Source organism: Mustela putorius, unplaced genomic scaffold (assembly GCF_011764305.1).
Source record: "Mustela putorius furo isolate JIRA1106 unplaced genomic scaffold, ASM1176430v1.1 tig00000238_pilon_pilon_pilon, whole genome shotgun sequence".
Taxonomy (NCBI): domain Eukaryota; kingdom Metazoa; phylum Chordata; class Mammalia; order Carnivora; family Mustelidae; genus Mustela; species Mustela putorius.
Genome location: NW_025421324.1, coordinates 314,977 through 329,554, shown reverse-complemented (window position 1 = coordinate 329,554; position 14,578 = coordinate 314,977). Strand labels below are relative to the sequence as shown.

General features: G+C 38.4%; 1 protein-coding gene across 1 annotated transcript; it reads right to left on the bottom strand.

The window, feature by feature from the left end:
- Positions 1-13,098: 13,098 nt before the first annotated feature.
- LOC101671233 (olfactory receptor 56A4) lies at positions 13,099-14,061 on the bottom strand. The gene has a single exon (XM_004778984.1). The coding sequence runs from the start codon at positions 14,038-14,040 to the stop codon at positions 13,099-13,101; it is 942 nt and encodes a 313-aa protein (XP_004779041.1). The 5' UTR covers positions 14,041-14,061.
- Positions 14,062-14,578: the final 517 nt, after the last annotated feature.

Below are 14,578 nucleotides of genomic sequence, written 5' to 3'. Positions count from 1 at the left end.
TGGATGGATTTTAGACTCACACGGAGGTCTTTCATCTATTTTGAGTCTACTTTTGTGTGTGGTATAAGGAAATTGTCCAGTTTCACTCTTTTGCATGTGGCAGTCCGATTTTCCCAGCACCATTTGTTGAAGAGACTGTCTTTTTTTCCATTGGACATTCTTTTCCTGCTTTGTCAAAGATGAATTGGCTGTAGAGTTGGGAATCAATTTCTGGGCTCTCTATTATGTACCATTGATTTGTTTGTCTGTTTTTGTGCCAGTACCCTACTGTCTTGATGATGACAGATTTGTAATAGAGCTTGAAGTCCAGATTGTGATGCTGCCAACTTTGGTTTTCTTTTTTGAACATTCCTCTGGTTATTTGGGGTCTTTTCTGGTTCCATATAAATTTTAGGATTACTTGTTCCATTTCTTTGAAACACATGGATGGTATTTTGGTAGGAATTACATTAACTGTGTAGATTGCTCTAGGTAGCATAGACATTTTCACAATATTTGTTCTTTCAATCCAGGAGCATGGAACTTTTTTCCATTTCTTTGTGTGTTCCTCATTTCTTTCATGAGTATTCTGTAGTTTTCTTTTTTTTTTAATTTTTAAAATTTATTTATTTATTTTCAGCATAACAGTATTTATAATATTTTCACCAACCAGGGCTCCATGCAATCCATGCCCTCTATAATACCCACCACCTGGTACCCCAACCTCCCACCACCCGGCCACGTCAAACCCCTCAGATTGTTTTTCAGAGTCCATAGTCTTTCATGATTCACCTCCCCTTCCCATTTCCCCCAACTCCCATCTCCTCTCTAACTTCCCATGTCTTCCATGCTATTTGTTATGCTCCACAAATAAGTGAAACCATATGATAACTGACTCTCTCTGCTTGACTTATTTCACTCAGCATAATCTCTTCGAGTCCCATCCATGTTGCTACAAAAGTTGGGTATTCGTCCTTTCTGATGGAGGCATAATACTCCACAGTGTTTATGGACCACATCTTCCCTTATCCATTCGTCCGTTGAAGGGCATCTTGGTTCTTTCCATAGTTTGACGACCATGGCGATTGCTGCTATAAACATTGGGGTACAGATGGCCCTTCTTTTCACGACATCTGTATCTTTGGGGTAAATACCCAGGAGTGCAATTGCAGGGTCATAGGGAAGTTCTATTTTTAATTTCTTGAGGAATCTCCACACTGTTCTCCAAAGAGGCTGCACCAACTTGCATTCCCACCAACAGTGGAAAAGGGTTCCCCTTTCTCCACATCCTTTAGAACTCATGTTGTTTCCTGTTTTGTTAATTTTAGCCATTCTAACTGGTGTCAGGTGATATCTCAATGTGGTTTTAATTTGAGTCTCCCTGATGGCTAGTGATGATGAGCATTTTTTCATGTGTCTGATAGCCATTTGTATGTCTTGATGGGAGAAGTGTCTGTTCATATCTTCTGCCCATTTTTTGAAACGTTTGCCTGTTTCATGTGTGTTTAGTTTGAGGAGTTCATTATAGATCCTGGATATCAACCTTTTGTCTGTACTGTCATTTGGAAATATCTTCTCCCATTCCGTGGGTTGCCTCTTTGTTTTTTTGACTGTTTCCTTTGCTGTGCAGAAGCTTTTGATTTTGATGAAGTCCCAGAAGTTCATCTTTGCTTTTGTTTCCTTTGCCTTTGGAGATGTATCTTGAAAGAAGTTGCTGTGGCTGATATCGAAGAGATTACTGCCTACGTTCTCCTCTAGGATTCTGATGGATTCCTCTCTCACTTTCAGGTCTTTATCCATTTTGAGTTTATCTTTGTGTACAGTGTAGGAGAATGGTCGAGTTTCATTCTTCTACATATAGCTGCCCAGTTTTCCCAGCACCATTTATTGAAGAGACTGTCTTTTTTCCACTGTATATTTTTTCCTGTTTTGTCGATGATTAATTGACCATAGAGTTGAGGGTCCATATCTGGATTCTATACTCTGTTACATTGTTCTATGTGTCTGTTTTTATGCCAGTACCATGCTGTCTTGGTGATCACAGCTTTGTAGTAAAGCTTGAAATCAGGTAACGTGATGCCCCCAGTTTTTTTTTTGTTTGTTTGTTTTGTTTTGATTTGTTTTTCAACATTTCCTTAGCGATTTGGGGTCTCTTCTGATTCCATACAAATTTTACATTTTCTTTGTCTCTTTGGTTAGATTTATCCCTAGGTATCTTGTGGTTTTGGGTGCACTTTTATACACGATTGACTCTTTCTTTCTAATTTCTCTTTCTTCTGTCTTTCTGTTGGTGTATAGTAATACAATTGATTTCTATACATTGATTTTATATCCTGACACTTTACAGAATTCCTGTATGAGTCCTAGCAGTTTTGGTGTGGAGTCTTTTTTTTTTAAAGATTTTTATTCATTTATTTGACAGACAGAGATCACAAGTAGGCAGAGAGGCAGGCTGAGAGAAGAGAGAGAGGAGGAGGAAGCAGACTCCCTGCTGAGCAGAGAGCCTGAGGTGGGGCTCAGTCCCAGGACCCTGGGATCATAACCTGAGCCGAAGGCAGAGGCTTTAACCCACTGAGCTACCCAGGTGTCTCTAGAGTGGAGTCTTTTGGGTTGTCCACATATAGTATCATATCATCAGCAAAGAGTGAGAGTTTGACTTCTTTGCCAATTCGGATGCCTTTAATTAATTAATTAATTAATTAATTATTTTGGTCTGATTACAGATGCTAGGACTTCCAGTACTATGTTGAATAGCAGTGGTGATAGTGGACATCCCTGCCGTGTTCCTGACCTTAGGGTAAAAGCTCTCAGTTTTTCCCCATTTCAGAATGATATTCCCTGTGGGTTTTTCATAGATGGCTTTTTTAAATTTATTTTTTATTTTCAGCATAACAGTATTCATTATTTTTGCCCCACACCCAGTGCTCCATGCAATCCGTGCCCTCTATAATACCCACCACCTGGTAACCCGACTTCCCACGCCCTGCCCCTTCAAAACACTCAGATTATTTTTCAGAGTCCATAGTCTCTCATGGTTCACGTCCCCTTCCAATTTCCCCCACCTCCCTTCTCCTCTCTAAATATCATCCTCAATGGGAAAAAGCTTGCGTCCTTCCCATTGAGATCAGGAACATGACAAGGAGGCCCGCTCTCACCACTTTTGTTCAACATAGCAACAGCATTCAGACAACAAAGGGAAATAAAATGTATCCAAATTGGTAAGGAGGAAGTGAAACTCTCTCTTTGCAGATGACATGATTCTTTATAGGGAAAACCCAAAAGACTCCACCCCCAATCTACTAGAACTCATACAAAATTCAGCAACGTGGAAGGATACAAAGTCAATGTACAGAAATCAGTGGCTTTTTTATACACTAAATGAAAATAAAGAAAGGGAAATTAGAGAATGGATTCCATTTACTATGGCACAAAGAACCATAAGATACCTGGGAATAAACCTAACCAAAGAGGTAAAGGATCTGTATTTGGGGAACTACAGAACACTCATAAAAGAAACTGAAGAAGACACAAAAAGATGGAAGACCATTCCATGCTCTTGGATCGGAAGAATAAACATTGTTAAAATGTCTATACTGCCTAGAGCAATCTATACTTTTAATGGTATTCCAATCAAAATTCCACCAGTATTCTTCAAAAATCTGGAGTAAATAATCCTAAAATTTGTATGGAATTAGAAGAGACCCCAAATCGCTAAGGAAATGTAGAAAAACAAAAATAAAACGAGGGGCATCACGTTACCTGATTTCAAGCTTTATTAAAAAGCTGTGATCACCAAGACAGCATGGTACTGGCATAAAAACAGACACATAGACCAGTGGAACAGAGTAGAGATTCCAGATATGGACCCTCAGCTCTATGGTCAAATAATCTTCGACAAAACAGGGAAAAAAAAAGTCTCTTCAATAAATGGTGCTGGGAAAACTGGGCAGCTATATGTAGAATAATGAAACTCGACCATTCTCCTACACTGTACACAAAGATAAACTCAAAATGGATAAAGACCTGAAAGTGAGAGAGGAATCCATCAGAATCCTAGAGGAGAACGTAGGCAGTAATCTCTTCGATATCAGCCACAGCAACTTCTTTCAAGATACATCTCCAAAGGCAAAGGAAACAAAAGCAAAGATGAACTTTTGGGACTTCATCAAAATCAAAAGCTTCTGCACAGCAAAGGAAACAGTCAAAAAAACAAAGAGGCAACCCACGGAATGGGAGAAGATATTTCCAAATGACAGTACAGACAAAAGGTTGATATCCAGGATCTATAATGAACTCCTCAAACTAAACACACATGAAACAGGCAAACGTTTCAAAAAATGGGCAGAAGATATGAACAGACACTTCTCCCATCAAGACATACAAATGGCTATCAGACACATGAAAAAATGCTCATCATCACTAGCCATCAGGGAGACTCAAATTAAAACCACATTGAGATATCACCTGACACCAGTTAGAATGGCTAAAATTAACAAAACAGGAAACAACATGAGTTCTAAAGGATGTGGAGAAAGGGGAACCCTTTTCCACTGTTGGTGGGAATGCAAGTTGGTGCAGCCTCTTTGGAGAACAGTGTGGAGATTCCTCAAGAAATTAAAAATAGAACTTCCCTATGACCCTGCAATTGCACTCCTGGGTATTTACCCCAAAGATACAGATGTCGTGAAAAGAAGGGCCATTTGTACCCCAATGCTTATAGCAGCAATGGCCATGGTCAGCAAACTGTGGGAGGAACCAAGATGCCCTTCAACGGACGAATGGATAAGGGAAGATGTGATCCATATCCACTATGGAGCATTATGCCTCCATCAGAAAGGACGAATACCCAACTTTTGTAGCAACATGGAGGGGACTCGAACAGATTATGCTGAGTGAAATAAGTGAAGCAGAGTCAATTATCATATGGTTTCACTTATTTGTGGAGCATAACATAGATGGCTTTGATCATATTGAGTTATGTACCCTCTTTCTCTACACTTTAAGAGTTTTGATCAAGAAAGGATGGTGTACTTTTTCAAATTCATTTTCAGCATCTATTGAGAGTGTTGTATGGTGCTTGTTCTTTCTTTTATTAATGTATTGTATCACATTGATAGATTTGTGGTTGTTGAACCAATCTTGCAGCCCAGGAATAAATCCCACTTGATCGTGATGAATAATCCTCTTAATGTATTGCTGGATCCTGTTGGCTAATACTTTGGTGAGAATTTTCTCATCTGTGTTCATCAGGGATGTCGGTCTGTAGTTCTCCTTTTTGATGGGGTCTTTGTCTGGTTTTGGGATCAAGGTAATTCTGGCCTCATAAAATGAGTTTGGAAGTTTTCCTTCCATTTCTATTTTTTGGAACAGTTTCAGGAGAATAGGTATGAATTCTTCTTTAAATGTTTGGTAGAATTCCCCTGGGAAGCCGTCTGGCACAGGGCACTTGTTTCTTGGGATATATATTTTTTAATTTATTTTTTATTTATTTTCAGCATAACAGTATTCATTATTTTTGCACCACTCCCAGTGCTCCATGCAATCCGTGCCCTCTATAATACTCACCACCTAGTACCCTGACCTCTTGGGAAATTTTTGATGACTGCTTCAAATATTATTGGTTATGGGTCTGTTTGGGTTTTCTTTTTCTTCCTGGCTCAGTTTTGGTAGTTTATACAGCTTTAGGAATACATCCATTTCTTTCAGATTTTCAAAATTGTATAGTTGCTCATAATATGTTCTTATAATTACTTGTATTTCTTTGGTGTTGGTTGTGATATCTCCTCTTTCATTCATGATTTTATTACTTTGGGTCCTTTCTCTTTTCTTTTTGATAAGTCTAGCCAGGGGATTATCAATCTTATCAATTCTTTCCAAGAACCATCTCCTAGTTTAATTGATCTGTTCTACTGTTCTTTTGGTTTCTAGTTCATTGATTTTTGCTCTGATCTGTATTATTTCTCTTCTCCTGCTAGGTGTAGGCTTTGTTTGTTTTTCTTTCTCAAGGTCCTTTAGGTGTAAGGTTAGGTTTTAGTTTTATACTTGAGAATTTTCTTGTTTCTTGAGAAAGGCTTGTATCACTATATGCTTTCCTCTTAGGACCATCTTTGCTGTGTCCCAAATATTTTTAACAGTTGTGTTTTCACTAATATTTCTTTCTATGAATATTTTTCAATTCTTGTTTAATTTCCTAGATGACCCATTCATACTTTGGTAGGATGCTCTTTAGCCTCCATGTATTTGAGTTCTTTCCAACTTTACTGTTGTGATTGAGTTCTAGCTTCAGAACATTGTGCTCTGAAAATATGCAGGGAATGATCCCAATCTTCTGGTTTTGATTGAGACCTGATTTCTGACCCAGGATGTGATCTATTCTGGAGAATGTTCCATGTGCACTAGAGAAGAATGTCTATTCTGTTGCTTTGGGATAGAATGTTCTGAATATATCTGTGATGTCCATCTCATCCAGTGTGCCATTTAAAGACTTTATTTCCTTGTTGATCTTTTGCTTAGATGACCTGTCCATTTCAGTGAGAGGGGTGTTAAAACTCCCCTTTCTTCTTCTGGGACCCCAATTATTCTAATATTGTTTCATCTTATGATATCACTTATCTCTGGAATTCTCCCCTTGTGATCCAGTAATTGTTTTTCTTAGCTTCTTTATTCTCCATTATTCGGTCTTCTATATCACGAATTCTTTCTTCTGCCTTATTTATCCTAACTGTAAGAGCCACTATTTTTTATTGTACCTCATTAATAGCCTTTTAAATTTTAACTTGGTTAAATTTTAATTATTTTATTTCTCCAGAAAGGGATTTTATTTCTCCAGATAGGGATTCTTTAGTATCTTCTATGCTTTTCTCAAGCCCAGCTAGCATCTTTATAATTGCCATTCAGAACTATAGTTCTGACACTTACTAATGTCCATATTTATTATGTCCCTAACTGTCCCTAACTTTCTTTTTTTTGTTGTTGTTGTGAGTTTTTCTGCTATGTTGTTTTGTCCAAGAAGAATAGATGAATGAGAGAACAAAATGCTAACAATGACCCCAGGAAAATATATGCTAACCAAATCAGAAGAGATCTGAAATAGGGGGGAGAAAAAAGGAAAAAAAATATGATTAGGGTGTGGAATAGAACAGAGCCACACACTTGATTTTGGGTGTATTTTGGTCTGTTAGAAGCAACAGACTCCCAATATTGGAAAGAAAGAAAAAAACATCTATCTATCTATCTATCTATCTATATATGTATAAACACACATACATATACATACACACATACATACATATATATATATATATGGGTAAATATGATGAAGGAATGGAATATGAGTCTAAAGATTAAAATTTAAAAATATTTTAAAAAAGGAATTGATTAAGATAAGCAGTTGGTTGGGGAACAAAAAAGGAGAGCATGTGGTCAGGCTGGAGACTAGAACAAAGCCATGTGCTAGATTTAGGGTATATTTAATCTGTTAGAAGAAACTGTATCCCAAAATTTCAAAGAAAAAACAACTTATATGTATATAAAACATAAGGTTAAATACAATGAAGGGATAGCATATGACTATAAAAATGATAATTAAAATATTTTTAAAAGGTATTGATAAGATAAAATAGTTAAAATAGGATAAAACAGAAAAGAGGAATAATTTAAAAAAATAGAAAAAGGAAAAAAAAATTAAAAATTTAACTTTCAATGACTAAAGAATCATGGGAAAAAAGCCATGTATTCTATGTGCTGTATTTCCCTAGCCCTGGTGTTTTGCAGTTTTCATTGATTGGTAGAGTTGTTTTTGGTTGGATGTTCTTGCTGAACTTCTCTGGGAGGGTCGTTTTGCAGTGATTCTCAAATGTCTTTTCCCAAGGTGGAATTGCACCACCCTTGCCAGGGGCCAGGCTGAGCATCTGCTCTGGTTTGTTTTCTGCAGCTTTTGTTCCCTGAACTGTTTCCATATAGCTTTGGAGGAGAGGAATGAAAATGGTAGCCTCCCAATCTCTGGTTAATAGGAGCTGAGAGCTCAGGTCCCCCTCTTCAGTGAGCCCTCAGAGAAAAGTCAATCATGCATGTCTCTCTGGTCTCTGGCTGTGCTCTGAGCTCACCCAGCCTGTGACTGAGCATTTCTGTCTCTAGTACACAGCCCTGTTTGGAGTCTTCAAACCCAGCAGATTCCTATAGCATGCTCCTGTGCTTCTCCTCCTGGTGGAAAGAGTAGGGGATCTCTCCAGATCACCACTTGTGGGGTTCCTGCTCAAAGAGCAGTGGCCCAACTGTGTTTTGAATCATGCTTTATGGTGACTCCGAGTGGAAATCCCACTCCTCAGCTCCATCTCTGTAGTTGGCTTCACTCCTCTGATACCTGGGAGCTCTGCCACACTCAGAAACCCCCAGTCATCCTGTGACCCTGATGGTCCTGAGACCACACTGAACCAGCAAGGGTTCCACCCTGGATTGATGTCCTTAGCCACTGGATTGATGTCCTTCCACTCAGCAGACTTCTGAAAGTTCTGATTATGTGCTCTGTTACTTCTGAAAGTTCTGATTATGTGCTCTGTTACTCTATCACTTGCTCTAAGCTGCCCCCCCCCCCCACTGCAGTCTATCTTCCCATAAATCCCCTTGGATTCACTTCTCTGCACATACTACCTTCCAGAAAGTGGTCACTTTTCTGTTCATAGAATTGCTGCTACTCTTCTCTTCAATCTCCTGTTGAATTTTAGGTGTCTAGAATGGTTTGACAACTACCTAGCTGAATTCCTGGAACAAGAGAAAATTTAGGTCTTCTACTCCTCTGCCATCTTGCTCTTCCTCTTCAAGTTAGAAGATAACCTTTAACAGGTAAGGCAATTCCCTTCTATTTGTACATTCCCGGGGTTATTTTTATTACCAACGCATGGTGAATTTTGCTGCATGATTTTCCTGAATCTATTGAGAAACTTGTGTTTTTCCCTCAATTAAGGTTAATAAGGTGAATCAAATATAGATCAATTTTCAGTTATTAAAGTGACTTTTCATTCCATAATCAACCTCACTTGTTCATAATATATTTTTTTGTTGTTGTTTTGTATTCAATTTCAAATATTTTGTTTAGAATTGGTATATATATATGTTCAAGAGAGATGTTGGCTTATAATTTTCTTGTAATCCCTGGGAGTGTTTGATGCTGGGTTTATGATAACCTCAAAAATATATTGGAAAATATTCCCACTTTTCCTGTTTTCTGAAAGTATGTAATTTCTTCTTTCACTCTTAAGAAGATTTCACCATGAAGGTATCTAGGACCAGAGTTTTCTCTACGGAAAAATTTTTAGTTATGATTTCATCATCTTTAACAGATATGGAATGATCAGGCTTTTTTTTTTTTTTAAATTTATGTTCAGTGTAACAGTATTCATTGTTTTTACACCACACCCAGTGCGCCATGCAATACGTGCTCTCTCTTATACCCACCACCTGGTACCCCCAACTTCCCACTCCCCACCCCTTCAAAATCCTCAGATTGTTTTTCAGAATCCATAACCTCTCATGGTTCACCTCCCCGTCCAATTTCCCCCAACTCCCTTCTCCTCTTCACCTCCCCTTGTCCTCCATGCTATTTGTTATGCTCCACAAATAAGTGAAACCATATGATAATTGACTCTCTCTGCTTGACTTATTTCACTCAGCATAATCTCTTCCAGTCCCGTCCATGTTGCTACAAAAGTTGGGTATTCATCCTTTCTGATGGAGGCATAATACTCCATAGTGTATATGGACCACATCTTCCTTATCCATTCGTCCCTTGAAGGGCATCTTGGTTCTTTCCACAGTTTGGCCACCGTGGCCTTTGCTGCTATAAACATTGGGGTACAGATGGCCCTTCTTTTCACTCCATCTGTATCTTTGAGGTAAATACCCAGGGGTGCAATGGCCGGGTCATAGGGAAGTTCTATTTTTAATTTCTTGAGGAATCTCCACACTGTTCTCCAAAGTGGCTGCACCAACTTGCATTCTCACCAACAGTGTAAGAGGGTTCCCCTTTCTCCACATCTTCTCCAACACATGTTGTTTCCTGTCTTATTAATTATGGCCATTCTAACTGGTGTAAGGTGGTCTCTCAATGTGGTTGTAATTTGAATCTCCCTGAGGGCTAGTGATGATGAGCATTTTTTCATGTGTCTGATAGCCATTTGTATGTCTTCATTGGAGAAGTGTCTGTTCATATCTTCTGCCGATTTTTTAGTATGATTGTCTGTTTTGTGTGTGTTGAGTTTGAGGAGTTCTTTATAGATCCTGGATATCAACCTTTTGTTTGTACAGTTATTTGCAAATATCTTCTCTCATTCAGTGGGTTGCCTCTTTGTTCTGTTTTGTTTTGTTTGTTTGTTTGTTTGTTTGTTTTTTACTACTTGTCCTTTGCCATCTTTGGAAAGTTGTATTTATCAAGGGACTTGCATATTATGTCATTGTCAAATTAATTATCATAGCAGTTCATAAGATAGTCCTAGTACCTTTAAAAAATCTCAAATTTAAATATGTATATTAAAAATTCTAGATAATTTAAATTTGTGTTTTATTTTTCTAAAAGTTTATCTCTTTTATTATCATTTTGCAGAACATAACTTCTGGTTTTCTTGATATTTTCTATTATGTATATCCTTTGTTTTGTTTTTTTTGTTGTTGTTGTTTATATTTGTATTATTTCTTGTCTTCTACTTTTTGGGGTTTAATTTTTCTGATTCTTTTTAAGTTTTTTGTTTTGTTTTCGTTTTTTTTTTTTTTTAATTGGAAGCTTAGCTCTGTAGGTCAGAAGTCCAGGCATGGCTTAGTTTGGTTTTCTTCTTTAGGGTCTCCCCAGGTTGCAAATTGTTGGCCAGGACTCTAGTCCTATCTAAGACTGTATCATCTGTCTGTATATTAGGTCAGAGAAAGCCATGTACTGTATGATCTCACTTATATTCAGAATAGAGAATAAAAGAACTCATAAGCACAGAAAACAGAGTGATTGTTGCCAGAGATGGAAGGTGAAGGCTTCATGGAGATGGGTAAAAGTGGTCAAATTTTAAGTTAAAAATTTTTAAATGAAACAAATACATACAATTAACAAAGTCATTTTTTTGTAATGTGGTAATACATGAAACAAGGATATGTCTCTTCTCAGCAACCATATTGAGGATTAACTTCTGCCATAAACTTCTGGGAATCAAGTTAATATTTATAGTGTGCCTACTAAGTACCAGACACTAAGCTTGGACTGGGGATATGAGAAACATAGGATGTAACTCAAGAGTTTTTTATAACTCATAGGTTATGCCTTTGCATAGCCAAGGTTGGGACCAGTAGTATGGAAAGAGCCTAGGCTTCAAAAACCCAAGTAGCATGAATTTATCTTGGCTCAATTGCTGTAATCTTAGGCATCATTAGACTTCTGTGAGCTTTAGTTTTTTCATCTAGGGCCAATAGAAAAACTTCACAGGGCAAATGTGTATGTAAAATAAGAACATATAAAAAGTGTCTGGTACACAGTAGATATTCGATTAAAATACCTCTGTGGAAAGGAGAAATTAGAAGGGATGAAAGAAAAAGAGAGATCAGCCAACTTGATCCCTTGATATTTTGATGAAATCAGTGTTGTGAAATGTGATATAATAAACCCTAAAGAAGAGTCTTTCAAAACCCAGCAATTCAAAAATGCATGCAGAAATGCAGCACCTTCCAAAAACAGACAAGTACCAGTTGCCTAGTGCCAAAGAGGCAGCCACCCTCAAAAAAAAAAAAAAAAAAGTTCTCATCACAAGAAAAAAGTTGTCATAACTGACTTGATGGATATTAACTAAACACATTATGGTAATCATTTTGAAATACACAAATATCAAATCATCATGTTGTATAGCTGAAAATAACACAGTGTTATGTGCCAATTATATCTAAACAAAACTGGAAAAATAAAAGATAAAATGATACATAAGGAAAAATACTGTAGAAACATTAAATTTCAATACCAGTCATTCATCAAGGACAAATTTCAATACAAAAGAAAGTAGGATAATCCAGCTGGGAATGTTATTCAAATGATATTTGGAAAAATTATGGACTTCGAAGTCTCAGGTTGTTTCTACAAAAATATTCCTTGGAAACACTGAACAAATGCATGGGGATTGCAAAATAGTTCAATGCATTTATCTGTGAAAAATCAAACCCTAAGGTTTCTATGTCTGGAAAACTGTTGAAAGCCATACCAGCCACAGCTCAGAAAGGAGGCTTAGAGGGCATATTAGAGTTGTGGAGGGATGTCATCTGAGATCTAATGGAAAGTTCCTTGTAGGAGGTATATGGGATAAAGTGAGGATTATAGAGTCACGAAAATGAAGATAATGAAGAAAAGGACACATACCACAGCAAATAGTGCAACTCCTCCCCTCCCCAAGAATGCCCTAAAAAAGTGCCAATCTTCTTTATAAACAATAGGAACAATAACAAAAACAAAATTGAAAAAAGAATCTTAGTAGGAAGGAAGGAAGGAAAGAAAGAAAGAAAGAAAGAAAGAAAGAAAGAAGAGCAAGAAAGAAAAGCTACCCAGAGAGGTTTCACAGATGGAAAATCTTAATAGGTTCTGGAAAGATCTGAGGAGCAAAACGATGGCCACAGGTGCCAAAAAAAAGAGTCAGGAATGTTCAGAGTAAAGGACTTCACCCCAAAAGCCATAGTTCTGGAGTAACATATATACTTCCACCCAATCAACCCCTCACAACGCAAAAGCTATCTCTGAAACAGGAAGTAGGAGAATTGTCTATGTTCCTTGCAAATCAGGGGACAGGCAGGTTTCCTTAAGTACAAAGTTTGTTTCTTTAGGGCCAAACACTCCCACTCCAATCCGGCTCCACTTGGCTAAGGCTTGGCAAGACCCTCAGATAAGGAGTCAGTCAGGGCAAATTCGCAAGTGACCACAGAATCCAGGAAAGATGGCTTCCTTTGAAGCAGGAGGAAACAAGGATTCAACAATATTTTCATTGTTGTCTGAGGAAAAAAGAATCAGAACCCATACTGGGATTAAAAAGTAAACTTTCCTTTCCAACATAAAAATAATTCCTGACTTCCACTAATAATTCCAAAGGTGAATCTGATCCATTTTACCTCTTACACTCTTCTCAGCAGCTTCTTGAATCCCTGCTTGATCTCCTTGGTTCTCACACCATAAACAATGGGGTTCAGAGCTGGGGGGATGAGGTGGTGCAGGATGTTGAGCAGGATGGGGACATCTGGGGGAATCTTCTTCCTGGCCATGTTAGTTATGACCAGAACCAGCAAGACTGTGCTGAAAAAGAGGATGAGGATGAAGTGGGAACCACATGTGCTCAGGGCCTTGGCTGCAGCACCCTCAGCCTTGATCCTTAGCACAGCTTTCAGGATGAAGGAGTAGGACAGAACAATAAGAATAAGGTCAGAGCCCAGTAGGGTCCAGCCTGCCACAAACTGGTAGAGCCGGTTGAAGGTGATGTCATCACAGGAGAGTTTGGACACAGACAGGTTAGTGCAGATACAGTTCTTGATGATGTTCTCTGCACAGTATCTGAGTTGAGAAGAAAGAGCTGGAACAGGAAGAGAAAAGAAGCCATTCCGGGCCACAACAAATATGGTAGCTTTAACCACAAATTGGTCAGTGATTATGGATGGGTATCTCAGTGGGTGGCAAATGGCCACATAGCGGTCATAGGCCATGACCATGAATGTGCAGGACTCCATGGTCAGAAAACTATTCATGATGAACATCTGGAGGAAGCAGGCTGAAAAGCTGATGGACTTGAGATCAAACCAGAAGATGGCCAGGACCTTGGGGATGACTGTCAGGCAGAGTACAATGTCCAGCAGGGAAAGGAGGCTAAGGAGGTAGTACATGGGCTCATGCAGAGAGACCTCCAGCCAAATGGTGATCAGGAGGGTGGCATTGGCCCCCATGGCCAGGAGGAAGATTAGACTGAGGGGCAGGGACAGCCAGTGCTGCCAACTCTGGTAGTTAGGGAAGCAGATGAGGAGAAATTCAGAAACAGGAGCAGTGGAGTAGTTGCTGGGTGAAGCCATATAAAGTATCCTGATCACGCTGGAAATTCAGAGTTCCTAAAAATGTAGGACAAAATATATTTTAAAAACTACATGTTCTAGAGTAGTAAAACTTGGGTTTCCATTGAGGCACTTAACCTGCCTCAGTGAAGTTCTCAAATCATCATTATTATTGCCAGCTTCATCATCACTTTCCAATCATTGCTGACACTTAGCTGAACACTCCAGCTCTAAGCTGAATGCTTTAAATTATTATCTTATTTCATCCTTAATAAAAGCTTAAGAATATTTAATAATGGTATTTTAATTTCACAGTTAATGAAAGGGTATAGGCAAAAGGGGATAAAACAGTTTATTCAAAATTAAAGAGCGAGACAAGGACTGTGACAAGAGTCTGACTCTAGAGTCTCTGTTTTCAGCCCCTACACATTATTTAGTCTCACCAAGCACAATTAATTAACTAAGCCCTAGTTTAGAAGGGCTCAGGTTACTATTTTAGCTGGCTGTGTGGAAGTCCTAGAAAAGTCTACTCCCCTACTCCATAGATATGGACAGGGTC